The following is a 27,533-nucleotide window of genomic DNA, read 5'->3' on the forward strand; positions in this document are numbered from 1 at the left end:
GTTTTAAAACAGTGTTTCAAGGAGGCTGAGAACGTGGCATTAATGGAACATGAGGCTGCAGGCAGGTCCTGGGGAGGTGCGTTCTGAGGCATCGCCTGCAGGTGTCAGTGTGGAGTCCTCCGTGCTGGTGCGGGGATGGCATGGACCAGGAAGCCTGGGAGTGAAACCGGGTCAGCCTGTCTGTTCCTGTAAGAGAGGCCCCGTTCACTTGGCGACGTCTCTCGAGGCCAATGCAGGTGCTGGAAGAGCCAGTTCCACATCCGTTCGCAGCTCTGGGACGTGGTGAGTGGTGATGGCTGAGAGCCACAGAGGCCTTTTCTCTGCTTAGGAAGCATCAACACCTCCGTCTTCCCTGGAAAGCTGGGCCCTTGGACCCACATTCACTTTCTGTCTGCGCTGGGCAGCCATCACCCAGGTAGTATTTAAAAAAAAGTGATAGATTGCCCTTTCCCCTCCCGGCGGTGGCTGGGGAATTTGAAGGTGTCCAGCTCCTGAGAGTCCTCCTAGTTGAAAGGGGCTCTCAGTGAGCCAGCGGCGCCTGTCCTGTGGCTGCTAGAGACGCAGTCCTTCACCCCCCGCCGTCGGAAGCGGCCACCCCCTCTCCCCACTCACCCCCACCCCCGCCAGTTCACACGACACATGGAATAATCTCTGTTCGGCCGCGCGCAGTGCAGTGTCGCCAATGGCTCCTGTCTGACCACGGCGCAGGTGCGCATGCCAGCCTCGCTGGCCTCTGCTTCCTTCTGGAGCGGGGAACCACAGACAGGGAGCGCCTGGCTTTATATGTTCACGGGCGCCGTGTCATCAGCTTCCTTCCCTTCGTAACAGCCGGAGCTCTGGATGCCCACGGCCGCGCCACCCCCAAGGCGCTGGGGAAGAGTCAGCCCAAATGCGGAGCCAAACTGGCTCCATGTCACTGTTTAATTAGAACCTGGGATTTCTGATGGCAGCCTAAACACAAGCGCCTTTTGTTAAGGAAAGGCAGCCTCGGTGCGTGTGTTCCTGTGCACCGAGTCTCTCCTCTGTTTTTGCCAACCTGAAGGTCGACCTGGAAGCTCCCTCCGTGGGGCAGGTGGCCACGGGGAGAGATGCTCCGTGATTCCTGTCGTCCGTCCTCACCAGCACCTTCCCGTGGCTGCCCTCGCCTCCCATTCACAAGCCCCGCCGCCTGCCGGGGCAATCGGAAGGCCGGAGAAGAACCCCAGGTTTCTCGGGGCTCAGCGTTATCTTCCTTATTCCTGGTGCAGGAGTTGAAACGGATACATTGTAACGTTTGCTTTTTAAAGGCGAAGACCTTCCCTCAATTTCCAGACGAATCTGGGCACCTTCCCCCCTCCTCTGTCTGCAGAGGTGAAGGGAGCGGGCTCAGAGGGTACGCTGATAATAAATCCATTTTCTGCCCCCTCTCCCCGCAGAATAAATTAGACTCGTCCTGATTTAATAGAATGGCTCCATCTCCCCGCCATGGTTCCCATCTCCGGAGTGTCCCTCCCGCAGGGGCCCGCCCTCCCGTAACGGGGCTCAGCGCCGTGTCTCCTCGTTACAGGCCAGCGGCTTCACATGCAACGCGCTCGCTCACGCTCTCACGCACACGCTGTTTCACACGTGTGCATGCATGCCGGCTCAGGGGGGTCCTGACGGCTGAAGGTGCGGAGGTTTGTCACCGGATCTCCTTTTCCCCGTGGTCAGGCGGGACGGTTGTAATTAATGCGGAAGTCGGTGCAATTTGCCGGCCGTCCCCGTCCGCCGCCACTAACCCAGGCTCCAGAAGCTGACGCGGCCACGATGTGGACTATATTTTGGGGGGCAGGGGAAGAGGTGGAAGAGAGGGGATTGCAGTGTAAATCTTCTCATCCTGCCCCGGCCCTTTCTCCATTTAATTGGAACATATTTGTCTCCGGGCATGGCGGTCTGGTGTGCTGTCTCCCCATTGCTCTCAGAGGGACCGATGGGTGCTTGCTGTTTGAATTTGGAATGGTTTTCCATTTGAACCAGCCCCCCCCACCCCCTTTAAATTTGTGTTTTAATTTCTATTTCCTAGGTTGATTTTTTTCCCCCTCCCCTTCCCATCCTGACACTAATTATGCGGGCCGCATTGGGAGCCCTGGCTGCTGGGAGGTACCCGGCTAAGTGTTAAGAAGGGTTTTAAAAACAGGCTGAACTCTTTCCTAATGAGGCTCCATCGGGCTCTCCTCCGGGTGGTTTTGTTTTGCTGATCTGTCAGTTTTTCAAGGATTTAATTGCACTTTTTTTTTTTTTTTGTATTAGTCTTTGAAATTGGCCTATACAATCCTGCTATAAAATAACATTTAAAAATACTACAGCCAAAAGTTAGTAGCTTCTGTGTCGTCGTGTCACCACCCGCCCTCCCCCCCTTTATTGTTTGTGGATTTTACTTCTCACATGTATCTCTCCAGAGCCATCTTCTGCCAGTCACTCTGGGGAGCTGGCGCCGGTGCCAACCCAGACCGGGGTGACAGGAGGGGCCATGGGGAGGCCCCCGGCCTCACAGGCAGTCCGCCCCCCGTTCCGCCAGCCTCTGGGGCTTCGGGAGGCAGCGCTCTCCTGTCTCCTGCCCGGGTTCGCCGTGGGCCCGGGGCAAGGAGAGGCTCCCACACACACACACCCCGCGTCTCCTCCGGCGTGGACGGGGCCTGTCCATCACGTGGTGCCCGGCCAGCGGCCCGGCCTCTTGAGCCCTCGCCCCTGTGGAGGTGAGGAGGAGAGAGAGCCCACAGGACGGGGGGCAGGCGTGGCCAGGCAGGGCGGGGGAGGAAGAAGGCCGCATGCATCCTTCATGCTATTATCTTTTTGGCGGAGAGAAGCATGCTTGAAGCAATCAGCATGAAATTCTTAATTGCTTCGCTTCCTTCTGCCCTCCTCCTGGGACGGACTGCGCAGATGCGGGCTGCCAGGACCCTCGTGTTAGCACACTGTCCCTGTCCCTGCTGCACACACTATTTTTAACTAGCGCTTTGTTTTGCAAAGATGCACAAAGCTTCCCCCCCCCCCCTTTTTTTTTCTTTTCTTCCCAAGGATGCTAATAAACAGCAGAGGCAGTAAGGAGCTGCACTTGCCGCCCTGCCAGCGGCTACACGCTAGTGGGCTGTGTGCCCAGCCCTCCCCAGCCGCCCGCCACCCTGCCTCCTGCTTCCTCGCTTTGGGTTTCTTCATCGCTTCCCCTTCACGAGTTTCGACTTAAAAAGTTGAGTGTGTGTGTGTTTTCTTTCTTTTCTTTTTTTTTTTTTTTTTTTTTTTTTACTTTTGCCTCTGAATTTATCCTGTGAACAAACCAACTTCCCTTTCCCTTCCCCACTCTCTGAGTCTGAGTTACATCCCTCCAGTCCTCTTCCCTTCTGATGCGTATCTTCCTCTTTGAGATCCCCAGTCCCCCCTCACCAGGGTATAAAATCCAAGAACCAGATCTCGGAGATTTCAAAATAAAATAAAAGTAAACTCTGCTTAAAAAACACTTTAGCAGGAAAGCCAGGCTAATTGTAAATCAATGGGTCTTAAAATGCAGCATCGATCTCCAGTTAGAAGTTTGAAGGGGAAAGCAGTAATTACTGCACCAGAAGGTAGTTTTTCCTCTCAGTAAGTTCTGGGCAGAAAGAAGGCTCATTAGGGCAGCACTTCGGAATCTGAGTAATTAGTTTAAAAAGTACTTTTGTGGTGTTATTCCCTTAGCTGGAAATTATTGGCGTCTTGGCGGATTTATAGCTCAAGTCTGATAAGATGGGATTTGTTGTTGTGTTTGGCGTAGAGGAACCTGGGTACATAACCGCCCAGGTGAAGATGCAGGAGGCATGGACCAGGCTTGGGGATGAAGAGTCTGTTCGAAGTGGGTGGGGCTTGGTGCTTGCATGATGCCTGCTGTTCACTGACAGCGCTGAACATGCCGACTTAGACCCTGGTGGGCACCCTGTCAGACCCCGGAGGCCAGCCTGGTCATCCCTCAGGCGAACAGGCCTGGAGTTAGAGAGGTGATCCTCTTGTCCGCGTGCACGCCCGCATGACAGAGTTGGATGTAGCCCAGTCATCTTATGTCGCCCAGGGGGTCAGCCGGGGGTGAGTTCCGTGAGGGCAGGAACGTGGCCCTCTCGTCTGGTCAGGTTCACAGTGCCCGGGACCGGGCAGACTCGCAGGTTTTGGTTTCATGACTTGGCGAATGAATAAACGAGCACGTAGGCAGCTCTTCTTTTCTGTCTTAGGGAGAGAGCTCCAAGCTCTTGTCTCAGGGGAGAAAACCGCCCCAGAAGCTCTCTAGCTGGTTAGGTGGCTGGAGCAAGAACAGCTGCCGTTCTGCGCATTCGGCATCGCAGGAGAAGCCAGACGCGCCAACCTAAAGGGACTGGAATTTGCTTCCGCAGGAAGCAAGACAGGAGGCCATTCTCCTTCGTTTTTCATTATAAAGAAAACACACAATGTAAAGGGACACTTCTAACTATAACTATAACTATAACCTTTCCGCCGTGGCACAGCTCTCCCCATCCTGGCCCATTGCCGTCCGTGCCAGGGCGGTGTTCATATGGCCAGGTGTGCGCAGGCGTGCTCTGTGAGAGAGCCGGGGTTCTGATGCTCCCTGGAAACTCCTGGTTATCCGTGCTCTTTCCCAGGGAGGCGCTTCGGGTGCACAGGCCGCGTTACTGTAGAGCCGGACACCAGGCAGAGCAGTGGTTAGTAGCCTCTTGCCAGCGGGGCCCTGTTTTCTGGAAAATGAAAGTGAACTTGAACCTGGTAATACACATGACTGTTTAAGGTCTTTATCACTGTAGTTACTTTAAAAAATGAGACTGTGACGGAGTTGACCAACACTTTGGTCGGGATTGAGTCATGGAAGGCAGTTCAGTGTGGTACAGACTGAGCCTTTGTGAGTTTGGGTTTGGTTCCGTGGACACAAATCATCACTCGCGTGGAAGCGTCCTGAATGGCCAGGGTGTTTAGCAGGAGGCCCTGACCGCCCAGGAGAATCTCCAGTGAAGCACAAATGGCCCAAGTTGTTTCACTCGGAGGAAAACCAGTGAGCTTGACCATCATGTTAACCCGTGGTCTCCGGGGTGTCAACTTTCAGCGTGCGTCACATTTGAGTTTGCTTTGTTAGTGTAGCATTTATTAATAACCAGCCACCCAATAACCAATTCACAGTGAAACTGGGATTAAAAACCTGTGGAGCCCCTGGAGAGCAGGCGAGTGCGTGGCTGCCCAGGAAGGCTGCCCCCCGAGTGCGCTGGGACCCGGGCCACTGCGGCTCTTGCGGGAAACATCCCCGTGGTGCTGAGTGGCTGGTGAAGGGCCCTTGTCCGGGTCCCTCCTTGTCACCCACATCGGTGACAGCTGCGTGGAATGTGCAGCCCTTTTTGTTCCACGTGAAGAGGGACTGGAAGTTGGGATGGTCTTGGCCTCCCCTTGGAGCCTCTTGCCTTCCCTCTGCTGTCTGTCTGTCTGTCTGTCTGTCACCTGCCTTGGTTTGTCCGGGACCTGCCTCTGTCCTGTGAATATGGAAGCACTAAAGGTCCGTGTGAGAGACAAAGCCACTTTCTGTTTATAAATGAGAGGAAATATTTCTCCTGTTTGTCCGAGGAGCCCTGAGCGGTGCCTGTAGCAGGGAGAATGTTGTCCCTGAGCCACGGCCTCCCCAGCCTCCGGGCCCTGCCCCTGCTCCACCCAAAGCCGCTGCGTCCCCACCCTCCGTCTGCCTCTCGCCAGCCCCTGGGGTCTGCTCCCTCCCCTTCAGTTACCGTGTTTCCCCGAAAATAAGACATCCTCCGAAAAATAAGACCTAGCGCATGGAAAGATAAGACATCCCCTGAAAATAAGACCTAGTGCAACTTTGGGAGAAAAAATTAATACAAGACACTGTCTTATTTTGGGGGCCTATTCATAGCACTGACACCGCGGAGGGGAGTAGTGATGCTCTTCCCCTTTAAAATTTAATTTATTTTTGGCTTTTAGAAACAAATCTGGAATAATATTTCAAGTTGCTTCCTTTTGGGGCAAACTCCAGCAATTGCTTCTAAAGCATGTCTTGGGGGCCAGGCATTCCCTGCGGACCCTCACGAAGCCGTAGGCACACCAGCACGTCCCTGTGTGGTGTGAGGTGGACGGCCTGGTGCGCACTCCTCATTGGGGGGAGAGGAGGGACAGCTCTGAATTCATGGCCCGCCCATCGCCGAGCCTTCTTCTGAACAACCTGCCTGGAGACACGCTGCTGCCCAGAGCAACGCTTTCCCTACTGGGACTTGCCGATGACCGAAGTGCTCTTGAAACGACTCATTGTAGGCATTTCAGCAAATGTCCGAAGGCCACACGTGTGCGTCAGGGCGCCGGTGGTGACCGTGGGCCAGGGGCTCCTTTCCGGGCTGGAGCCGGGGTCTCCACCCAGGCCCGTGGGCCGCAGGCAGTGAGCGAGGTGTGAGCAGAGGTTGCGGACAGAAATAGGGAATAGGGAGGTGGGGGGTTCTGGGGGAGATCCCAGGTGGGCAGAAGGCCCACGGCTGTGGTTTGCGTTTTCTGGAGTACAGTCCGGAGTCCAGGCTGGATGCCATATCGTTCTTGTCGGTCCCGGATCTAGTGGCTCTGTCTCCTACCCCTGAACACCCAGGGAAGCGGATGGCAGCCGCTGGCCAGGAATTGATTGCATTAATTGATATGCCAATAAGAGAGCTTGTTACATCCGCCATTGGTTAGGAGGCCAGCTAACAAGTTCGCTGATCAATGGCACCAATAAAGATTTCATCCATTAATGAGCAGCACGGTAATTAATGTTAGCCATGAGCCAATTAGCCTGGCGAGCTGATGCCCGGCTCGCAGTGCCGAAAGTGGGCAGGCAGCCGCCCTGCCGGCGTGGAGGCGGCCCTTCAGCGGCATCCTGGGATGCCAGAGAGCCCGAGGCCGCGGGCCCATTCCAGACGGAGGAAGGGGAGAGGACGCGGGACGGTCCAGAGCGGCGGGCGCGGTCCCCGCCGGCCCCGCGCCGGAGGGCAGCTGTGCCCTGCGTGTCCCCACATCTGCCGGGAGCAGCACGGGACGCATTTCTCTTCCCGCCCTCTCCTGCCTGCACAGCTTTCCCACACGGGTCTCCCAGGGGCTGTTAGGGCCGTAATGGAATGGCTGAGCTCCCGGGTCACTCCGTCCCAGCTGGGCACGCCGTTCCCCGGAGACGGCCCCGTCCGTGGCTCACACGCACCGCCCGAGCTCCTGGAGGGCGGGCCGGCCGGGCCTCTCTGGGAACCGGGACCCGATGGTAAAGCAATTAACGGCCCCCGGCCCCCACCCTGGCACTAGTTAGGAAGACGAATCTCGCTGGGATGGAGAAGGGAAGCAGATGATTTGAAACTCTGCCCCCTCCCCCCGCCCCGTTTTCTGCAGTGACATCAGTGGGTGGTTTGCCAAGCATAACCTGGCAGCCGGCGGCTCTGCCTGCCGCCTGAGAGTGAGTTCTGGGGACCGTGCAGCTCGCCAGCTCCAGCCGTGGCAGCTTGCCAAGGTGACGTTCTGTGACTAAGCAGAAACCGGGGAGAGAGGGAGAGGGGAGGAAGAAGGTATGTGCGGCCGGGGAGCCGGGGGAGAGAGTGGTCCCGGGTCCGGGTGTGGGTGTGGCGTGTGGGGAGGCACGGAGGCGTGTCCTAGGGCGCCGCTCTGGAGGGCGGGGGCCAGGGCACGCACCCGCAGGCCGGGCCTGTGCCTGTGGCACTGGGTCGGGGTGGGTGGAGGGGGTTCCGTGGCCACAGCCAGGGATGCAGCCTGCCAGGTGGCTGCGGGGTCTGGCTTCCAAGGGACCCCAGTAAGCCAAAGTGAAGGTGACGGCCCCGCGGGCCTGGGCTGGGGAGAAGGAGCTTCATCGGCCCCGGGCCCACACTCCTCAGCCCGGCTTCCTTTGCATTGTTAGGTATTGACCCTCAGAGACCCCTTGTGGATTCCCTAATTGAAAATTAATACTAGATCAATGCCATGGGCAATTTGCATATTGATCATAAACAACTCTGAAGGCACTGGGTGTGCTGCGGATCAATAGGGCTCCCGAGCAGGCTGCAGAGGGAGCACCGCCGGTACAATGCGCGGGGAGGAAGGTTAATGATTTGGGAAGTTCCTGATGCTCAGCGCAGGCCCGCCCCGCGCAGCGTCCGCGGGAGCCGCTATAGGGCCGGCCCGCGCAGCGGGATGGCCGTGCTGGAGTGCGGGCGGGCCTGGCCACCAGTGTTTTCACAGTTGCCTTTTTTGGTGATGGATGAAGCCTTCGGGCAGTTTATTCTGGGACGTGGACTGTGAAAGGCAGCAGCCAAGTCCTGGCTCCAAGACTGGTCCTGGCCCCTTCCCCCACACACAGCTCTGATGGATGGGTGGGGAGGAGTGGGGAGGGAGACACAGCCCCTGCCCACGCCGCCCGGGCTTCCCGCCGCTGTGGACGGTGGGCTGGGCCCCTTCCGCATCCTGCCCCCTTTCAGCTCTGAGCTTCTGCTGTGGCCTCCCTGCCCGTCACCTGTGCTCCGCCGCCGCCGCGTGCCTCCTTGTTCAGCTCTGCTTCCGTCCTGGCCTTTCTGGGCTCGGCCCGGGGGCCCCCTCGGATCCCCAGCAAGCCTGGCAGGTGCCTCTAGGTGCCCCTCGCCTGCTCCTCTCCACCGCGTCCCCTTTCTGCCCGCAGGCCCTAGATACAGCACATGGACCAGCTGCCCTGTGGGCGCTCTGGTTTTAACCACAAAGCCCCGAGCCCTTGGGGGCCCTCTCGGAGCTCCCAGGTGCCCTGGGAGAGCGGGTCTGAGGATGGGGCCACAGGCAGCACCTGGTACCTGGTACCTGGTACCTGCCCCAGCCCCGGCACAGGGAGGCGTGCGTGTCACTGGCATGCATGTCATCTGTTCCTGTGTCACTCGCCCGAGCTCCCCGCGTGAAGTACCTCCTGGGCCTCCTTTTGTCCCCTGCCCGCTCACCCTCCCTCACCACAGTGGCTTCCAGCCCGCTCACCTGGTTAGCTGCCGCCCGTCTGCCTGACACTCCCCCCTCCTTCCTGTCCCCCTCACGTCCCCGGGAAGCGGGGACTCTGCTTGTTCACAGCTGTGTGGCCAGTGCCTGGAAGGGAGGGGGCTGCGTGAGCACCTGGCGGGTGGGCGGATAAGGCGGCCATAAGAGCATGGGCCTGAGAGCCAGGGGACCTTTGCCCGTCACTGAACCTCCCTGGGGCTCAGTGTCCTCATCCGTGAGATGGGAGTTCTAATGGTATGGACTTCAGCTGAGGGACAGTTGCATACTACTATCATTACTATTACTATTTATTATAATCAGATAGTATTGTCTCGGGCAAACGGAGGCGTTCTCAGTGCGTGATCCTGGGCTGCCAGGCCAGGTCTTTGCCATGAAAGACAGACACCCAGGCGGGAGGAGAGCGTTTGGTACTGATCAGTCCCCCTGTGCTAGTCCCTTCCTCTGCCTTTTTGCAGTCGGCATTTGTGATGGAGTCAGAGGAAATGACGCCCAGGCCGTGGGCTCCTGGGGCAGGAGGGGTGACCTGGCATGGAGCATGGCAGGGGTGGGTGGGTGGGGGGGGTTGGAAGCGCACGTCAGCTTGAGCGGGGCGGGAGCGGAGGGTGTGGCCGCGGCCTGCTGCCCCTCGGACAGCGCTGGGCATCCCCGTGCACCGGATGGCTCCATTACAGCCTCTCACTGACTGGCTGCACTGGCTGATGAACTGAGGCTGGGACAGGAGTATATAATGGAGGGAAGTAAATGCCCATCACAGGCCTGGCTGCTGCTCCTCTCAGGATGCGCGATGGGGTGGCTGTTTGTAGTTCTCTCTCCTTCCCTGGGTGCATCCCTCGCTCCCTCCTTCCCCTCCAGAACCGCAGGCGCTGGCTGCAGGCCAGGGAGTGGCACCTCTCAGACCCGCTCTGCCCCCGTCCCCCCCACGGGGACGGCTCTCCCGGAAGCAGGCCTGTTGCACTGGCACCTTGCCCTCGTCCTCCCCTCGGAGGGCCAGGAGCCTGCGGGCCTCCCGCACACACCCGTCCTTCCTCCCATCCGTCCCTCTCCCTCTGTCCGTCTGTGCTTCACCTTCAGTCCTGCCCGCGCTCTCCAGATTCTTCTCTCCACGTGGATCTCCGCGGAGACGGAGCAGGGCAGGCACTGGTGCCACCTTTCTTAATTGAAACTGCATTTCATTCATCTGGGAAATGGGGGGGGGGGGCAGATGTTTCCCAGCAGCCCACCGATCCCACACCCAGCCGGCTCCACGCCCAGCGCCAGGAGTGCAGAGCAGGATCTTAGCGGGGAGGAGAGGTCAGGTGTGTGTGTGGGGGGGGGGGGGGGGACACCTCTGTAACACTTCCAACAATAAAGATAAATTTAAAAAATATCTTAAGGAAAGAAATTAGGAACCAATAAAACCACACAACCAGCCACATGGCTTAACCACCAAGCAGAGAATAAAAAAATAAAAAATAAAAATGGCCTGCTGCAATGCGTTTTCTCAAAACAAGGAAATGTGTGGCTCGGTCACCAGAGCGTCTGAAGCTGTCATTACTCAGTTGTTTATAGCAAAGAGATTTTTTTTTTCTCCCCCCCACCCCCCCGCCCCCCAGTGTTTTCTGGGCCTTAAAAATCATTTCCCAGAATCCCGGCAGGTCGGCGTGCAGCGGGCCCGGCCGGCGGGAGGCAGGTCGCCTCGGTTACAGAGAAGCCTGGGTGGCGGGAGGCAGAGCAGAAAGGAATGGAGAGCCCTCACTTGACACCCCCGACCCCGGCCGGTGGAGCTGAATGCCGGAGAGCCGGGCTGAAATTGCAGTCACTTTAGATTATTGGGAGCGAGGAGAGGCAGGGAAAAAGGGTCTGTTGACTACAGGAAGCTGAATTCTTCCTCTGCGGAAAAGCTTGTTAGTGGACGGGGGAAAGCAATTACTTGCTTCTGCTGGTTCTTCACGGTGGGGACTCGGCTCCACAGCCCCGGGCCCTCACCCTGCCCACATTGTCCGTGCCAGGCGCTGCCCGGCCACTTGGGAGCAGCATTTCTGGGTCTCCCCTTCCAGAAAGTCAAGGAGGAGGATGGGGAGGGGGAGGAGGAGGAGGAGGAGGAGGAAGAGGAGGATAGGGAGGATAGGGAGGAGGAGGAGGAGGAGGAGGAGGAGGAAGAGGAGGAGGGGGAGGAGGAGGAGGAGGAGGATGGGGAGGAGGGGGAGGAGGAGGAGGAAGAGGAGGAGGGGGAGGAGGGGGAGGAGGAGGATGGGGAGGATGGGGAGGAGGAGGAGGAGGAGGAGGAGGGGGAGGATGGGGAGGAGGAGGATGGGGAGGAGGGGAGGAGGAAGAGGAGGAGGGGGAGGAGGGGGAGGAGGAGGATGGGGAGGAGGGGGAGGAGGAGGAGGAAGAGGAGGAGGGGGAGGAGAAGGAGGAGGAGGAGGATGGGGAGGAGGGGGAGGAGGAGGAGAAGGAGGAGGAGGAGGATGGGGAGGAGGGGGAGGAGGAGGAGGAGGAGGACAGGGAGGATGGGGAGGAGGAGGAGGAGGAGGAGAGGAGGGATGAGAAGGGGGTAGGAGAGAGCCAGCCGTGGCTTTTCCTCGCCTTTAAATGTGACAGTATTGGGGGTGCCGGGTTGGCACTGGGCAGGAAGTTAGCGGTGCTGGGAGCATGGCAGTCTGGGTTCTTGGGGGCTGGTGTGTGACTTGGTTTTGGTTTTGGTTTTGGTTTTGGTGAGCCCTTTTTATCCCTGTTATGCCTTTTGTCTCAGAATGTACAGGGAAAGTAAATCTGGCTCTGAGCAACCAAGGTGCCGCTGTTAGAATCCATTTGCCTCGATATCCCAGCTCTAACTGAGGAAGGTTCTAGAAGAGCTAACTTTCCGGGGGGCAGGGCACCAGGCTTCCCCCTTCAGACTGCCCGTGGCTTCTTCCTTTGCTTGTCTGACGGCAGAAGCGCCCCACAACCTCCCTTCCCTCCACGGCCGGGGCCGCCCGCCCGCCCGCCCGCCCTCCTCTGGGTCACTCATTGCAGGCCGAGGGCCCTCCCCCTCCGGGCCCGGCTCCCGGTCTGTAAACTGGACTGGCGGTCAGCCCCCCAGCCCCTCACAGCAGGCAGGTCCCTGGTGACGGGTGTAGGCAGCCACCCCACCTCCGTCCCAAGTCCCTCTTGCTCATGTGTAAGCTCTCGCGCCATATTCTTGTTTGGACTCCTCTGCCTACTTTATATTTTTTTACATGTGTGTATCCTTTTTGTTTCTCTCAAACACAGGAATGTCTGATGTCGCCACCTCACCTGTATCAAGCTAAACGTATCAGCTGGATTTCCAGCTCGTGGGCCCATTGATCTCTCCTTGCCTGTGTCTCCATTCTCAAGTCCTTTCTCCGGAAGGCCCGGCTCCCTGTCACTTCTGTTCTCTTGGAACATTTCCCACTCTTCCCAACCTTTCACCAGAGCTTTGCGTAGTTGAGTCAGTTCACAGACTCTTTCGGACGGAAACTGACCTGGGTTTTTTTTTTTTTTCCTGCCAAAATATATATTTAATGTTATGATACACTCTCGCCGAGGTGCTTTCTGTTTACACTTTCCTGTCGGTTATTGTCTAATCCTGCCCTTAGCCCTGCCCCCTTCATAGGTGAAGATGTTGCTCGGAGAGTGAGGAATCCTTCTTCTTCTTCTTTTTTTTCTTCGTAATCATTGTGGAGCTCATCTTCCAGGTCGCACTTTCTAGCTGCTGCTCATTCACTCCTTCGGCTCGTTTTACTCACTTCCTCGCTACAGATCCCGGCCTAACAAAGTGAAGCAAAATGGTTCCTTGTTGCAGGTTCCTCTCCTTGTTCTCTCGCTCGGGCTCCACTTTCACTTAGAAAGAGTGGCCCCTTTTGGAATCTGTGGAGGATTCTGACTTAGGAGTTTCCTGTTAGGGGTTTCTAGTATTTTCTTCAGGTGCAACATGCACACAGAAGCATTACCATCCAGCATTGTTTTGTAATATAGCCGTGTGCTACAGATTTCCGAGGACCCCTGTTCCCACCGTCCTCATACCAGTTCCTTGTCACCGAACTGCACTTTCTGTCCAGACAGATCCTTGGTGACTTTCTCATTCCTGGCAACATTTTCCTTCTCCTTGGTTCGTGTCTTAGTTTTTTTCAGATGTTCCCACCATTAAAGAGTAACTCTAGACTCAGAATTCAAATAACTTAAATTCTGAGCCTAGGATTTAAGTTATTTTATGGCGTCGTTTGCCTCGATGACCCTGACTGTGCGTGCTGTACTGTGAGATGTGTTGCAGGATAAGTTTGGGGGGTGTAATGGGATATATTGCTTTAAAAGGGATACCAGCCTGTTCTTAGGTCTCAGAGGCCTCTCACAGGAGAAGGAGGGGAAGAGATCCCCACAGAGGCCGGAGCTGAGTCTGAGATACAGTCAGCAGCCCCGGGGGTTGGAGGAGGGGCCGCTGCAGCTGAAGTCGCTGAGAAGGAGCAGGTGTGGTGGCAACAGCGTTTTTCTGAAACCCCAGCAACGAGCATTTCATAGCACAGGCTCCAGCTTTTACAAATACAGACGCATTGTAGGCAGCCGCTGGCATAACTTGGAAGTTTCTGGAAAGGAGGAAGAACATCCAGGAAATGTCTCTCTCTCTCTCTCTCTCTGGGTGCGGAGCAGCGGTCCCTGGGGCATGGCGGTGACCGCAGCTCAGAGTCCGACCGCTCCGCCTCTGGGTTCTCTCCGTGCCTCCGCTTCTTAGGAAATGTCACTGAAGCACGCCGCTTCTGCTGCCGGGCTGCTTCAGACTGAAGTGCTTTGGAGGGCTTGATGGTTTTGGAGAGGGGCCCAGTTTTTGGCATTGCTCACGTAGACACGTCCCTGACCACCTCAGGCGTGACCGCGAATGCTCCTGGCAGCCGCGAGCTCCCCGCCGGGCAGGGGACTCACAGGGGGCACCTGCTGGCTCCCGACATGCTCGGAGGTGGCATGTCCGAGGCCACCTCCAAAACAGAGTGCCTTACTACCTTCTTAAAAACACGTTTCTGTTGATTTCTAGAGAGAGAGGGAGAGGGATAGAAACATTGATGAGAGAGAAACATCATCGATCGGCTGCCTCCCGTACGCCCCCTACTGGGGATCGAGCCCTCAACCCAGGACGTGTGCCCTGACTGGGAATCGCACTGGTGACCTCTTGGTTCACAGGTCGCTGCTCAACCGCTGAGCCACACCAGCCGGGCCAGAGTGCATTTCCAGCCTTGCAGTGGGAATGTGCGACACGGTTAAATACGCGGTGATCCTTGCGCCGCCTGCGTCGGCCCAGCGGAGCCCAGCTTAACCAGTGCTTTTCCGCGCGCGGCGGAGCCTGCAGTTGGCCCGATGTCTGTTTCGCAGATTCGGTTTGGAAAGTGTAAGCCTTTGTTTGTGCTTTGTTTTTATGAATCAGCTTGTTTTGCCAGCTGTGCATGTAAGTGGCTTATGATCATGGAAAATGAAGCTCATTGACAGTCAGCGCCTCGCTCTGCGTCCACTGGTGGGAGCAGACTAGCGTTTTTGCATGCGTTGTTCTGCGCCTCCCGGGGCCTCGCTGCTCTCTGAGCAGGCTGGAGGCCCTCCAGGCTCGGGGGGCCTCAGAGGGAGGCCGGGGGGCCTCAGAGGGAGGCCGCAGACCGGCTGGGAACCCCCGTCTCCTGGGTGTGGCCATGTGACTCAGGCCCCCAAGTCACGCTTTATTTCTCTCTGTTGTGTGCTGTTTGCTTTGATGGCGAGAAACAAAACGTTCACCTTTTTCTCTCTCCGTTTGCTTCCTGGCAAAGATTCACCCCAAATGTTCCATCATTGCCTTTGACATTGTCAGAGCGTGTCACGCCGGCCTGCCCGGCCGCCCTCCACCTCGCCTCCCCTCACCATCATTCCCGTATAGATTGCATCCATCAACCTTGACGTTCCCGTTACGAGAACCATCCCACAAGGTTTCACTTATACCCATTAGGTTCTAATCACCATAATCTAATATCATTTCTGATACATCCTGTTCATTTCCCATACACCTTCATTTGTAGACAGATGCTTAAGTACACTTACAGTCCTGCCTGGGCTTTTTTCATCATGTGTTTCCAATGCTTTCCAATTAAAAAAATAAATAAATTAGGAAACACATCATAGATTTTTTTTTTTCTTCATTAAGCATAAGATTTCTCTCTGACAAACCAAGTCGGCTTTGACTCCGAAGGAGATACCGGTCTTCTTTAATGGAAGCGGTTAATTTGTTTTCTTACAGTCTCTCTCTCACGCATGGGTGTCCATCTGTCTTGTCTTCTCCCCCGCCGTGGAATCCGGGCGGTGTTTATTTCAGCGGGGTGTTACTGAAAGACAGATGTTTGTAGGGCCTGCTCAGGCCTCACACCTAGAATGCTAAAAAGCTTTCCAGCAGATCGGTTCGATTGAAAAATGTCCCTTTCTCTGGAGGAGGGGGACCAGGAGGGAAGTGGGACCCTATCCCAGGCCTTCCCCTCTGCACTGCCCGCCTGATCACGAACCCTCAATTCCGACAGCACATCCAGATCCTTAGATGATGCTCCCGGCTCCACAGAACGGCCTTCCATGGAGACCCTCCTCCTCCTCCTCCTCCTCCTCTTCCTCTTCCTTCCCCCTCCTCCCCTTCTTCCTCCTCCTCCCCTTCCTCTTCCTCCTCTCCCTCCTCCCCCTCCCTTCCTCCTCCCCTTTCCCTTCCTCCTCCCCTTCCTCCTCCTCCCCCTCCTTCTCTCCCTCCTCTTCTTCCTCCTCCCTCTCCTCCTTCTCCTCTTCCTCCTCTTCCTCCTTCTCTCCCTCCTCTTTTTCCTCCTCCTCTTCCTCCTCCTCCTCCTCCTCCCCCTCCTCTTCCTCCTCCTCCTCCTCCTCCTCCTCCTCCTCCTCCTTGGCTCTTCTCACCTTTGCCTCTCAGATGTTCTGTGGTTAAGGCATGGCCGTTTACTCTGCCCCCTCCTCCCCTTCTCAGCAGCCCCCTGAGTCAGTCATCATTGTCCTCCATGCTTTGTTTCTAATGGGGGGGAGGGGGGACCACCCTTCTTGGTTTCCAAGTCCTTCCATTTTGCATGCCTTTTCTTCCCAGAACGTTCCAGTTTGGTGTGAGGTTTGACTGTGCAAAATACGGCTTGAAAGAAAGGAGAGAAAGAGAAAGGGGCTTGTCAAAATGCATTTGTTAGATCACGTTTTAAACGAAGTGCAATTGAAGGTAGTTTTTGTCCAAAGAAAGGAAAAACCCCTGCAAATCCGCTGAGCTCCCCGAGAGCGCGCCTCCTTTGTCGCCGCCCTGACAGTGAAGTGTAATTTTTCATGGTTATTTGGACTGGAAAATGGGGGGGTGAGGGGAGCGGGAGACGGGCCTGCGATTATTTCCCATAAATGACAACACAATCACATCACGCTCCGCTACCAACATGCCGGGGGAATCTGCCTTTTTCACATTTCATGTGTGAAAGGAACAGCGGCCATCCCGGCTCGGTGCAGACGCGAGGGGCCTGGTCCCCCGAATTCCGTTTTCTTCGGCGCCGTGTTCCGCGTGGATCCCAGCGCCATCGCAGGGTCCAGTCTGCATTCTACAAACTGGAGCGCACATCTTTCAGTTCCTGGAAAAAAATAAAGAAAGAAAGAAAAACCCTGTGAATAGCCACCAGGCGAGTCAGCGACATGGTCCGCTCCCTTGTGCTTTGTCACCTCGCGCCGGCTTTTATCCTTTCTGTGGTTCTGCGGGGGGCGGCCCAGGTGCTTTTGCTGAGAACACAGATAAATGGGACTTGTTGCAATGCTGGCTCGGGGCGTCTCCTCCCTTTCTCTCCTCTCTTGACCCCCACCCACCCCCTTAATTCTAGCTCCATTTTGACAAACTGTTCAAATGACCAAGCGGCGTGTTGGTGAAGGTGGGGAAATGGCAGGCCCGGGCCCTCGCCACACAGGGCAGCGTGTTTCACTCCGCGCTGGGGCTGCTGTGCTGCTCGCACCGAGCACCGGCTGCCACGGAGGGCCTTCTCTCCCAGAGGCCTGCCCGGGCCGGGCTGGGGACCCAGAACACGCTCTCCCGCCGGTGCTCACGTCAGAGGCGCCATTCCGCCGAAAGCAAAGGGAGAGGCTGTCCTGGGAGTGCCTTCCCCTTCCCGGCCGCCTCCGCAGCCTTCCCAGGCTCCCCTCGCGGCACAGTCCCCATTTTTCTTGTTTCTATAAACAGTGGCAAGATCTTCAAATATACAAAAGCATAAATGGTCTCTATTCTCCAATTAGTCATTTTAATAATACCCGGCGTTGCCTTCAGAATGTTGATTCTGTTAGCCTGGTGCCAAGGCCAGGGTGGGGGACGGGAAGGGGGTGGGGGTGGGGTGGGGGTGGGGTGGCCCGGAGGCCAGCTCCCTCAGTGCAGGGCTTTCCTGCAGCCGTGCCTGTGCCCGGCAGCCCGTGGGAAGCTGCAGGCCCTGTCCGGAGGCTCCGGGCGCCGCTGCCAGGGGTGAGTCGGTAAATGAACACCACGGTGCAAGGGGTTGTGGTGAGATGATCACTTAGAGAATCCACGTGAAAGACTCAGCCTAATCTCATAGTCCTCCTCTTCCTCCTGCTCTCGACCTCTGACCTCTCAGAGGGCTGGCAGCCATTTTTAAAAATGCCGTCTTAGAACAACCGGGGAGCAGTTTGGCCACAGTTCTAATTATTTTTTTTACAGAAGGCTGCCCGGATGGGAACATCCCCTGCAGGGCCCCCAGCGGAGCCTGACCTCAGGCCAGCTGGTAGAGGGGGTCCTACAGGACCGAGAAATGGCGGAGAAAATGGAAAATGCCAAAGACCGGGGGACCGGAAGGGAGACCCCCCTGCCCTGCCCCGCTCTCTGCCCCTTAGACCCGGAGCCAGGGGTCCCCCCGGAGCGGGATTAGAGCGAGGCCTGGGCAGGCGGGCACAGGCGGCCGTGTGCTGGCATCCACTGGAGAGCGTGCTGTTCCTGGAATGCCCGGGGCTCCGCCGGGGAAGGGGAATAAAGGAGTGTGCCAGGCTAGGAGCCCTGCCCTCCCCCGCTCCCCCTGACACACACCCACCCTCACCTTCACCCTGTAAGGCTTCCTGCCTGGACTGGAATAAGCTGTATCTCAGAATGTCCACTCCCCAGTGTGGACTTGGATCTGGGCTCTTTGCTTTGGGACTTGGCATTTATCTATACCTTGTTAAGATGCAGAAAACAGAGTGGCCAAAGTTTGCCGGCAATTAAGAAGAATATTCAGATGATTGCCCACAGAGAAGTTCCAGATAGATCTGTAAGTTCCTAATGCCACATACGTGCATGAGAACATGTAGCCACCTTTGCCAACGTGCTAAGCGTAAGATGTGTTATGAGAGTAATTTACCGCTGAGGTAAGCAACACCACCTTGATTTTTTTTTTTTTTTTTAAGTGAGAATTTCTGGGGCTGGGTGTTGTTCTTCCAGAAAACCTAATCGCTCCAAGCCACCTCTCAGGCAGCCGCCAGCCACACTGTCAGGCCTGGAAAGACCGCCCCCCCCCCCCCTCCAGTGGAATAAACCATGGAGGGAACATTGGTGAAGGTGTGCAGACTAGGGGACTGCACCCCAGCTTGGCTGTCACTGTGCAGCTGGGGCAGAGGGAGAGCACGCTGTGGGCACAGCCACAGCATCGCCGCCCTTCACCCCTCCTCCCGGGCTGAGAGCAAACCAGACGAGGGCCCGGAGTGGGAGCAGCAGGGCTGCTGTCCATCCTGTGCTGATACAGCTTCTATTGTAGCAGAACTGTAATGCCCGGACCTTCCTCACTCCTCTAGTAAGTGCTCTGGACACGAGCAGCCATCTTGTATACCGGGATTTGATTTGACCTGCATTTACGGAACAGAGCATGTGGATTCTGTAGCATATCACAGCCATCAGAGGTTTCCTACCGGTAACAGAGGGAGTCTGTGAGGGCTGGGCATGCTGAGTTTGGGCCCCGTTTTCCCGTTGTGCCAGCTGGTGCCTCAGGACGACCCCTGGGCCATGGCGAGTCCTTCCTGGAGGCTGAGCCGCAGAGCCCGGCACCTGCCCAGGAGTTACAGAAACAAGGGGGCAAGACACCGTCACGGAGTTCGTCCTGCCACCCCCTGCGGAGACCCCAAGCAGAAGCGGCCCTGCTGGTCAGAATGTGCCAGCCTCTCCCGCCGGCTTGGGGGGTTGTCCTTGGTTAATTAGGTTGGAAACGGAGAAAGGAAAAAGCTTTAACCCTATCTGAAAAGTGAGCTGGTTGGTTATTTTATTTTTCAAAGAAGAGGTCCTATATACAATTAAAACTTGTTTCTGGTAAACCTCATTCCAGGAAAGATGAGCTTTTAACAAAAGGCTTTTGACAGCTGCAGGCTATTTCATTTTTTTTAATGCCGAATGAAAAATCAATACATTTTTCTGGGTTATACATATTCAGAACAGGCCTGATATTTCCATTATAATGGAAAGTGGGTGTCTGTGCACATCTCGCCTGTCAGAGCTGCGCCGCGCATTTTCCAAGCCACTGCTAAATATTTCAAACCTGATTTGATTGTGGTTCATGACAGCTAATGTTTCTCAGCTCTCGAGCCTGCCGACAGGCAAACGCACTTTATTTCAGCCCCACCCTCCAGCATCGCCCCCCCCCAAAGAGAGAGGAAAGAACAATTTCATTCTTCAGGGACCCGGGCTGGTGTATTATTTAAGAAACGCGATCGCCTGAGAGCTTTGGGCACAGACACCGCGATAGAAGAATTTCCAAATTTCTTTCACATCGAGGCATTAAGGGGCTTTGTCAGGTTCGGGGGAAGGTTTGAATTAATCTACATTATCCTGTTAAGAGTTCGGAACAGAGGGACTAGTCTTCGTCATTGATTGACTCCCCCTCCTTCAAGTCTGTAAGCGATTTGTAAATACACCCAGAGGACGTGGCACTCGGCCCCAGCTGTTGGATGAATGGTACCATTTTTTTTTTTTTTTTTTTAGCAACTGGCAAGTTTTCTTGGGTAACACATCCAGGGAGCGTGCGCGGTGGGGCGAGTGCTGGCTTTCTGATGATGCCACCTCTGATTTTGCTTCTGCCTGGAGCTCCTTCCCAAAATCACTCTCCCGGTTGTTCAAGAAATGCTTGCAAATCTCCATGGGGTCACCAGGTGGCACACCCACCTCCTTTGGGAGCAGAGAATTCACCACCCATCAGAAACCACCTTCCTCTTCAACAGCATGCCAGGGCTGTTAGGAGAACGCTTCACATTTGTGGTCGGCAAAACCCTGAGTGAAGGGAAAATTTCTGGATCTGTGGTATCATCACCCCAAAACCTTAGCTCCCCTTTTAGAATATGTTTTACCCGCTGAGACTCATGCACCTGAGGGCTCTGCCTTAACGGGGAGACGTGAGTGACGTGAGCAGGTTGGGTATGGCTTGGGCGCTGTCTGGGAGAAGCAGTTGTGAAAAGGAGGTGGTGGTGGAAACAGATTTTTTAAAGGCCTTCAGCCACTTTTGCATGTAAGTTGAAGGGACACCAGGAAGACCTCACAGTTATTCAAGATTTGTTTCTATTTCCCCAGCCCTTCAGCATAAAAATACATCCAATCAGGAGGCCGGGGCTGGGGGGGGGGGGGGGGGGGAGCTAGTTTGAGGGCTACTGTGGGGTGTAGCCATCCAAGCAGCTTCTGGGGGGGTTTTAAAGGAACCTCCTCTGTCTGGAATGCGCTGGGCCTGCTGCCCCCTGCCAAGGGCAGGCCGGGCAGAGGGAGCCGAGATGACCTTCTCACCCCGGGCCTGGCTGAGCCCTCGGGGAGCATTCCTGCTGCGTTCTGGTTGGGTTCTGAATATTATTAAACCCTTTGGGGAGAAGATGCTTTTGTCTTCTCTATTTCAACGCAAAAAGGGCTTGGTGGCTGCTGTATGTGCTGGTGAAGAAACAGCTTTGTCTTCTGAAGGAAAGACAGGATTTTCCAGATAAAACCAGATTGTCGGTCCATCAGGTCTTTACTTGTTCCCACCATCTGTCAGTAGCTGATATTATAGGAACGGTATTGACTTCTGCCATGACCCTGGCCGTTTGCCACGGACTTCATGTGGCGAGAACCCTGCTCTAGGCTTGGCTGTGCCGGGATGGCTATCAGATATGCATTCCTGAAAGGAACAGGCCAGATAAGCAGCCCTGGGAGCTCCGAGTGTGGCCACAGCTCCCTGTGGCAGAGCCGGTGCCATCACATTCCTGGTTCCCACATGTCTCCAGAGCAGGGAGACCAGGCCCCTCCCAGGGTGCCTGAGGCCTGGGTCTCAGTGAGTGAGGCTGCCTGAGGCTTTTGAGGGCAATAAAACATACCCTGCGTGCAAAGCATTGTGAGCCCGAGCTGTCCAGACGAATTCATAGTTTGCATCGCTGTTTTTTAATCTTCCTCTGCCTTTATTGGTATTCAGAGCTCACAGTTTGCTGGTTACTGACAGCCTGGGCTTTCATCCATTTTAAAGAGCTATTTTTCGTCTTGCTGTTGATGATGATGGTATAAAGCAGATGGTGTAACTGCTTATGAATGTCCTATTTTATTTCCCCAGGACCAGACAGTTCACTCGTATATTACTTCCACATGCTCAGGTTAGGCATCCCAGACAGTGTCTGCCTCCTGCAGCTAGCTGCCCTTCTGGGCCTGGCCATGCAGAGGGCGACACCTGTAGGGCACAGGTGGAACTGCAAGGAGCTCCTGCCTGGCTGCCTGGGACCTGGATTTTTGGCTGGGGCTGAGGACACTGCTCGTTTCTAAAGGCAGATGGCTTGCCCAGGAGTTCCTTAAGCATTTCTTCCACCAAGCGTATAATAGTCTTTTAGTGAATGATGCACAAATGATAATATTAAACCTAGGAACTCGAAAAGAAGACTTGATTTTTAAATCTTAAAAAGGAGGGGAAAGAAAGAGAAGCAAATCAGCTCCTGGACTAGCCTCATTGAGACTCAGCTGCCTTCACGTTTCTGCTTGGAGTAGGGTGGGGAGGGGAAAAACAAAAGCCCCGGTAGGTTCAGAGAGCAGGGACTCGGAATAGTCAGAGAGCTCCGTGGTTTCCTCGCTCACTGCGTCAGTGAGGTGCTTGCTCTTCAGCCTGTCTTTGGATAGATATGGCCACTCTGGCACTGCCCAGTTCTCTGGGCCTTTCCGAACATGAGTTCTTAACTCCGCTCAGTGGCCCAAGAGAGAGGAGCTGGCCTGACACAGCCCCTCGGTACGGGCAGATTCCTTCCCTCTTCCGCAAAACAGCACCTTCAGACACGGTTCATACCCCGTCAGGGCAGTCTCCACTTTGGTGGGGTCAGACTGTCCCCATCTAAGGTGATTGTGTGTGTGTGTGTGTGTGTGTGTGTGTGTGTGTGGAGAGCAGAGACCATTGAGTCATCTCTTTGCATCATCTAATTAATCAAATGTACCAGTACCACAGATATTTTGTCTCTGGATGTAAGGACACATGAGAATATTTTAAGAGACCTAGCTGCATTGGGTAGACCCAGCTTAGTAATATCGATGGGCTAAATGCTAGCATCACCATTCAAAGATGGATTTTATAATTATAGTGTTGAACAATTGTATCAAATGCCTAAAAATATGCATTGAACATCCTGCCTGAACATAATTAAGATGGTAAATACATTATACTGTGTAACTTGCTTGTTTTTGCTCTACTGGCATGTGTGTGTGTGTGTGTGTGTGTGTGTGTGTGTGTGTGTGTTTCTTTATTTAATGAAGTATAGTGAGTATAGTGTTAACATGGCTCTGTATATCTGATTGACTTCAAACTATGGTTGCTTGATTTTTCTCTATTTGAACTAAGTGTAGGTATGGGGAGAAGATGTTAACTTTATGATACAGTAAGGAAAAAAGGAGATATAGAAATTATACTTGGAGTCCTCTTAGTTGGAGATGAAAATCATCAGTATCTTATTTCATCCGAGTTCCCCGTGACTGCCTCATAAATCCCCTATTGGAAGTAATGAAGAAAGAATGTTCCTTGACCCCTAGTTCAGTTTCCAGTCTTTAGACTTCTGTTGTCTCTTCAGGAAGAATTAGGAAAATCTGACTCCAAATAGATACTTCTTCCCGCAAGTGTTTTATAAACTCTCTGAAGTCAGTTTACTCTGAACACCTTTGACTTCCATCGTGAGATAAAATTTGGAAGCTATTTTCTGAAGGGTTGGAGAGTATTACACCTTGACATGTTGAAAAGTGGAGTTGCAGTTGGAGGGATGGACCTAGGGTGACATGGGCCAGAGCCCCAAATCCACCATCCTAGATTGGACCTTAAACCAGGTGTCCATGGCTCTGGTCTGATACCGACCTCAGGTGATGGACATGGCAGCTAACGTGGCTGTACCCAGGCAGCTGTGCTCTTCAATGTGCCCTACATGTCAGCATTCCCCCGCCGTGGTTTGCCAGCCTCATTCGTTCGCCAGCCCATTCCCAGTGACTGGATAACAATCCAAAGGGCCAGGAGAGCGAAAGGGACATGTCTCCCTCCCCCTCCCTCAGCACCTGGAGCGTCTCATCCTCTTCCCCACATGGGCAGGTGGCATTTTACTTCAGGATTGACCTGCTGTTGGAAATGACCGTTCCTCTACCTTCACTAAAGCACTGTGTGTTGGAGAAAATTCCCTTGGTTAGTTTTAAACCAGCGGTGGGTAACGAATGGAGTGACTTCAAAAGCAAACTGTATGATTCTGTTGCCGCTTTTTCTCCTCCTTGCTGCTGACAGCTGATGTGTCCACAGATGTCATTTTCTAGAATTCTTCACATTGATGAAATCATATGACCGATATTTTATGACTCTTCAGAGTATGAATGACTATTTGGTGACTATTTAAAAAAAAAACACAAACCTTCCCGCCACAACCTGGCACGTGTGCAGGCACTGTGCAGCCTATGAGGGGCCAATGCCTGAGTCGAGTCGTGTTCAGTGCCAGGACACACTGGGGTTGGAGTCAGGCAAGAAGCTTCTCTTTTGCACCTTCAGGTGTCACATTTTGCACTTTCAAGTGTAAAAGACTCGCAGGCAACTTCAGGAATTTGGATGGAGTTACTAGTATTTCTTCAACAGGATTGGCTTTTCAATAAGAAACACTGAAATGAGGCACTCGGAACCCATCTGGGAAAACCTCCGTCCACATGTCCCGGGCGAGTCCCACTCCTGGGCCGGGGAGCGGGAAGGACAGCCCACTGCTGCCCAGGCCCCGGCGTAGCCAGTGCTCCAGCCTCGGCCCACAGGGAGGAGAGGAGGCACGGCCATCGGGTCCGTGTCTTGTGGTTGGTAGTTCTTTGGAGTAGGAGCCAGGAGTCCTTCATCTTCTGTCTAGTTTTAATCAACATTTTCCCCCTTCTGTTTCAGAAGAAGCCATTGAAGATGTTGAAGGGCCCAGCGAAGCAGCCGCTGACCCAGAGGAGGTGGCCAAAGACCCGGAGAGTGGAGGCGAGAAGGATCAGGGCAAGTGGACAGGTAGTGTGTGCGGCCGCCCTGGAGCCCCTGCTCCTCCTGGGATGGGTGAGGCCGCCGGGCAGGGGGCAGATGCATCCTTAAACCCACCTGGAGAGCTTGCCTCTGCGCATGTTGGGGAATTCCGTCTTTCCTTTTTTGAGTGGTCACCTTCATCTTCCTTCTATTCTGTTCTATTAAGGAATATGTAAAGATTTTTCTAAAATGACCCCAAACCATCTTGTTCACTGAGCATCTAGGGGCCTGGCTGCGTTGAGGGCTTCGGTGTTTGTGAGGTCACATTTCTTCAGCAGCTCCTCCCTGTTGTTGGCCCCGGATGTGGTTCTTTCTCTGGTTAGGATCTAGGCCCCTATCCCACCTGCTGCCATGCCCAGCAGAGGGATTTGCCATGTGGAACCTGATAGGGGTCACCCCAGTCTCGGAAGGAGTCTGTGGTGAAGGGTAGGCTTCGCCCTACATTTGGGGCCTGGTTAGGATTCGTGTGCCCTACCCTGTTCCCCAGCATAAGCACCCACGCCTGGAAATGCACCCAGAGGGGAGGCAGGCAGTGCAGCCAGGCAAGAGGCCGTCTGACCAAGAGCAGAAGCAATGGAGAAGTCAGGAAAGGAAGTGCTATTTCTGGAAAAGCTGGCGCTGAGAAAAGGGAACCGGCCCTCTCTCATGATGACCGGATTCCTGTGCTAAGAGCAGAGACTAAGAAGAAAAGCTTAGGGTTTTTGAGGAGCAAAATCATTTCTGAGAAGACTTATCAGGACAGATAAGTCTCCCAGAAACCACCACAATAATTAGAGGAAATGATATGACAAGCAGCAGAAATTATTGTGCTGCCCTCCATTATTAATATTGTAATATACAGGGTGTGCGTGTTTTTTTGAGAAAATATTTACCTTCTGGAGTCTGTATTGGTTGGGCCTTTGTTACTTTTCCAGGCAAGACGGTTCTTAAATCATGTTCAGTGTTGGCCTCCACTCTTTAAACGAGATACAGAATCTTGGAGGGAGGCCAGAGGACAGCAATGAAAATGACTGAAGGCTGAGAAATACGGCCTCTGGGAAGAGGCTGGAGAATCAGGGCTGTTCCGCCTGGAAGAGAGACACTCGAGAGGTAGAGAGCAGCTTCCAAAGACGGGAGGGGTGCTGAGAGCGTGGGCGAAGCACTAGGCGGACGTTACGTCCACGCTGCTTGCTGTCTCCTTGGCACTGGGCTCTGGGTGTCCAGGGCCTGAGCCTGAGATAGCGCTGGGGGCCAAGCATCAGCGCCTTGGGGACGTTTGTAAGGACTGGGGAGCGGGGCCTGGACATCTGTGCTCAGAGGCCCTGAGTGTCGGGGAAGGGATGTCCTGTGTGGCTTCCCATGGACCAAGACCCCAGTCTTTGCTGTACTATGAAGGCGTGATCTGGACAGACTTTGCATACAGATAGCAGTTAAACAAACCTGCCCAGGGAAGAGGATTTCACAATCTCAGTTTGAAGACCGAGTAACCTTTCAAGCTGACTGTCCTTTGTTTTTATGGTTTGGATGCCTTGTTTCAGATCCTGGCTCTGCCACTTACTAGCTCTGTGACTTTGCTCGAGGTACCTTACCTTTTCCAGGCCTCAGTTTCCTCATATGGGATGGTGACTAAAAACTGTACCCATTTCCACAGGGTAGCTGTGTAGATTACTTGAATATGGGAGTGTCAGAGCAGTGCCTCACATATAGTAAGCTCTATAATAGGAAGGGTTTTGGTGTTGTTTTTAATAGTTTAATTAAATCAGATTGGGAGAACTAGTCATCTCCCATAGGAACATGAAAGGCACAGGCAGCGTGTGGCTTCTGGGGATGTCACTGGGAGGGAACAGTAACTAAGGATGTAGTGAGATCATGCAAATGATCATTGGTGCACAGCTTCCTGCATTCCGTATGCTAAGGACACTAAGAAAACAACAGGAAGTAACTGCCATTTATAAAGCACCTACTCTGTGCCAAACCTTTTGCAGAGTACTTTGTATATGTCTCTCTAATCCAGGGGTGGGGAACCTTTTTTTCTGCCAAGGGCCATTTGGATATTTATAACATCATTCAAAGGCCTTACAAAATTATAAACTTAAAAATTAGCCTGCTGTAATTGATCAAACATTTGATTAACTCATCCTTAATGCCTTGGCAAGGCCAGACCAAAATATTTTACAGGCCTTATACAACCCACTGGCTGGACAGTCCCCACCCCTGCTTACACCAGTTCAGGGTAAGCGTGATTGAGGGCGGTTCATTTGAATCACTTTCGTTCATTCATTCATTCATACAACAGGTCACACTTGATCTCCAAAAGATGGAGACAGTCCAGGCAAACAGAGAATGAATGAGTAACTCGGAGGTGCACCTTGCCAGTTGCACGGCAGTAAAGAGAGAAGGGAAAATTTTGTCCCAACTCCCACAAATGATCCTCTTTTGACCTGGGGCATGATTTTGTCTCTATTGTCTGAGTGTGTAATGACAGGCTTTACTAAAGGACTTGGTTGATTTGATCTTGGAATCGATGTGGGGGCCAGCCACCTCTCCTGAGCTTTCTTTGGGATCTTCAGTATTTTATAAAAAATGTCTGCATTTTTTTTTATTTTTATTTCGTTTACTCCCTAAATTGAGCTGTTCCTATCTGATTAACTGTGATGGGGAGTGCTTCCTCCTGGCAGATAAGTAAATAGTGATTTCACAATTTGTTCTGTTGATTAGTGGCTGCTCATGATGCAGATTAATAACATTTCAAATGGGCCTGGCTAATTGGCATTTTCTCAGCTATTGATTATGTAGTTTGGGGGTTTGTGCAGGAATAGATAATCTTTACTAAAATTTTTTAGTTGGCTATTTCTGCATTGGAATGGACTCCTCGTTTCCTCCTTGGTGTCTCTCAGTAACCCTCTCCGGGCTCCTTTCATTTAGCAGGCAGGTCTTTTTCCTTGGGTGGCAGAAAGACAGCAAGGCTGCGTCAGTTTGAATCTCGGCAGCGTCAGTCCCCTCAGGCAGTGGCTGGGACTCTCCCCACATGCTGGACACTGGGTAGAGTTCCACTGATCCACATTCTGTGAGGTTACAGGCCTCGCCTCCAGGACTGTCACACTCCAGGGGCATTTCGGGACCGCCCAC

General features: G+C 54.2%; 1 protein-coding gene across 6 annotated transcripts in view; it reads left to right on the forward strand.

The window, feature by feature from the left end:
- Nucleotides 1-27,533, forward strand: part of ZFHX3 (zinc finger homeobox 3) — a 239,300-nt gene that overhangs the window by 172,818 nt on the left and 38,949 nt on the right. For 5 of the 6 annotated variants that reach the window (XM_084906952.1, XM_084906956.1, XM_084906953.1 and 2 more), the window contains one exon: nt 24,306-24,413. In XM_084906952.1, the coding sequence (XP_084763078.1) occupies nt 24,306-24,413 (108 nt within the window). The remainder of the gene's footprint in view (nt 1-24,305; nt 24,414-27,533) is intronic. The other variant, XM_084906955.1, reaches the window with a different exon arrangement.

This window comes from Pipistrellus hanaki, assembly GCF_964339955.1.
Source record: "Pipistrellus hanaki genome assembly, chromosome: 15".
NCBI lineage: Eukaryota > Metazoa > Chordata > Mammalia > Chiroptera > Vespertilionidae > Pipistrellus > Pipistrellus hanaki.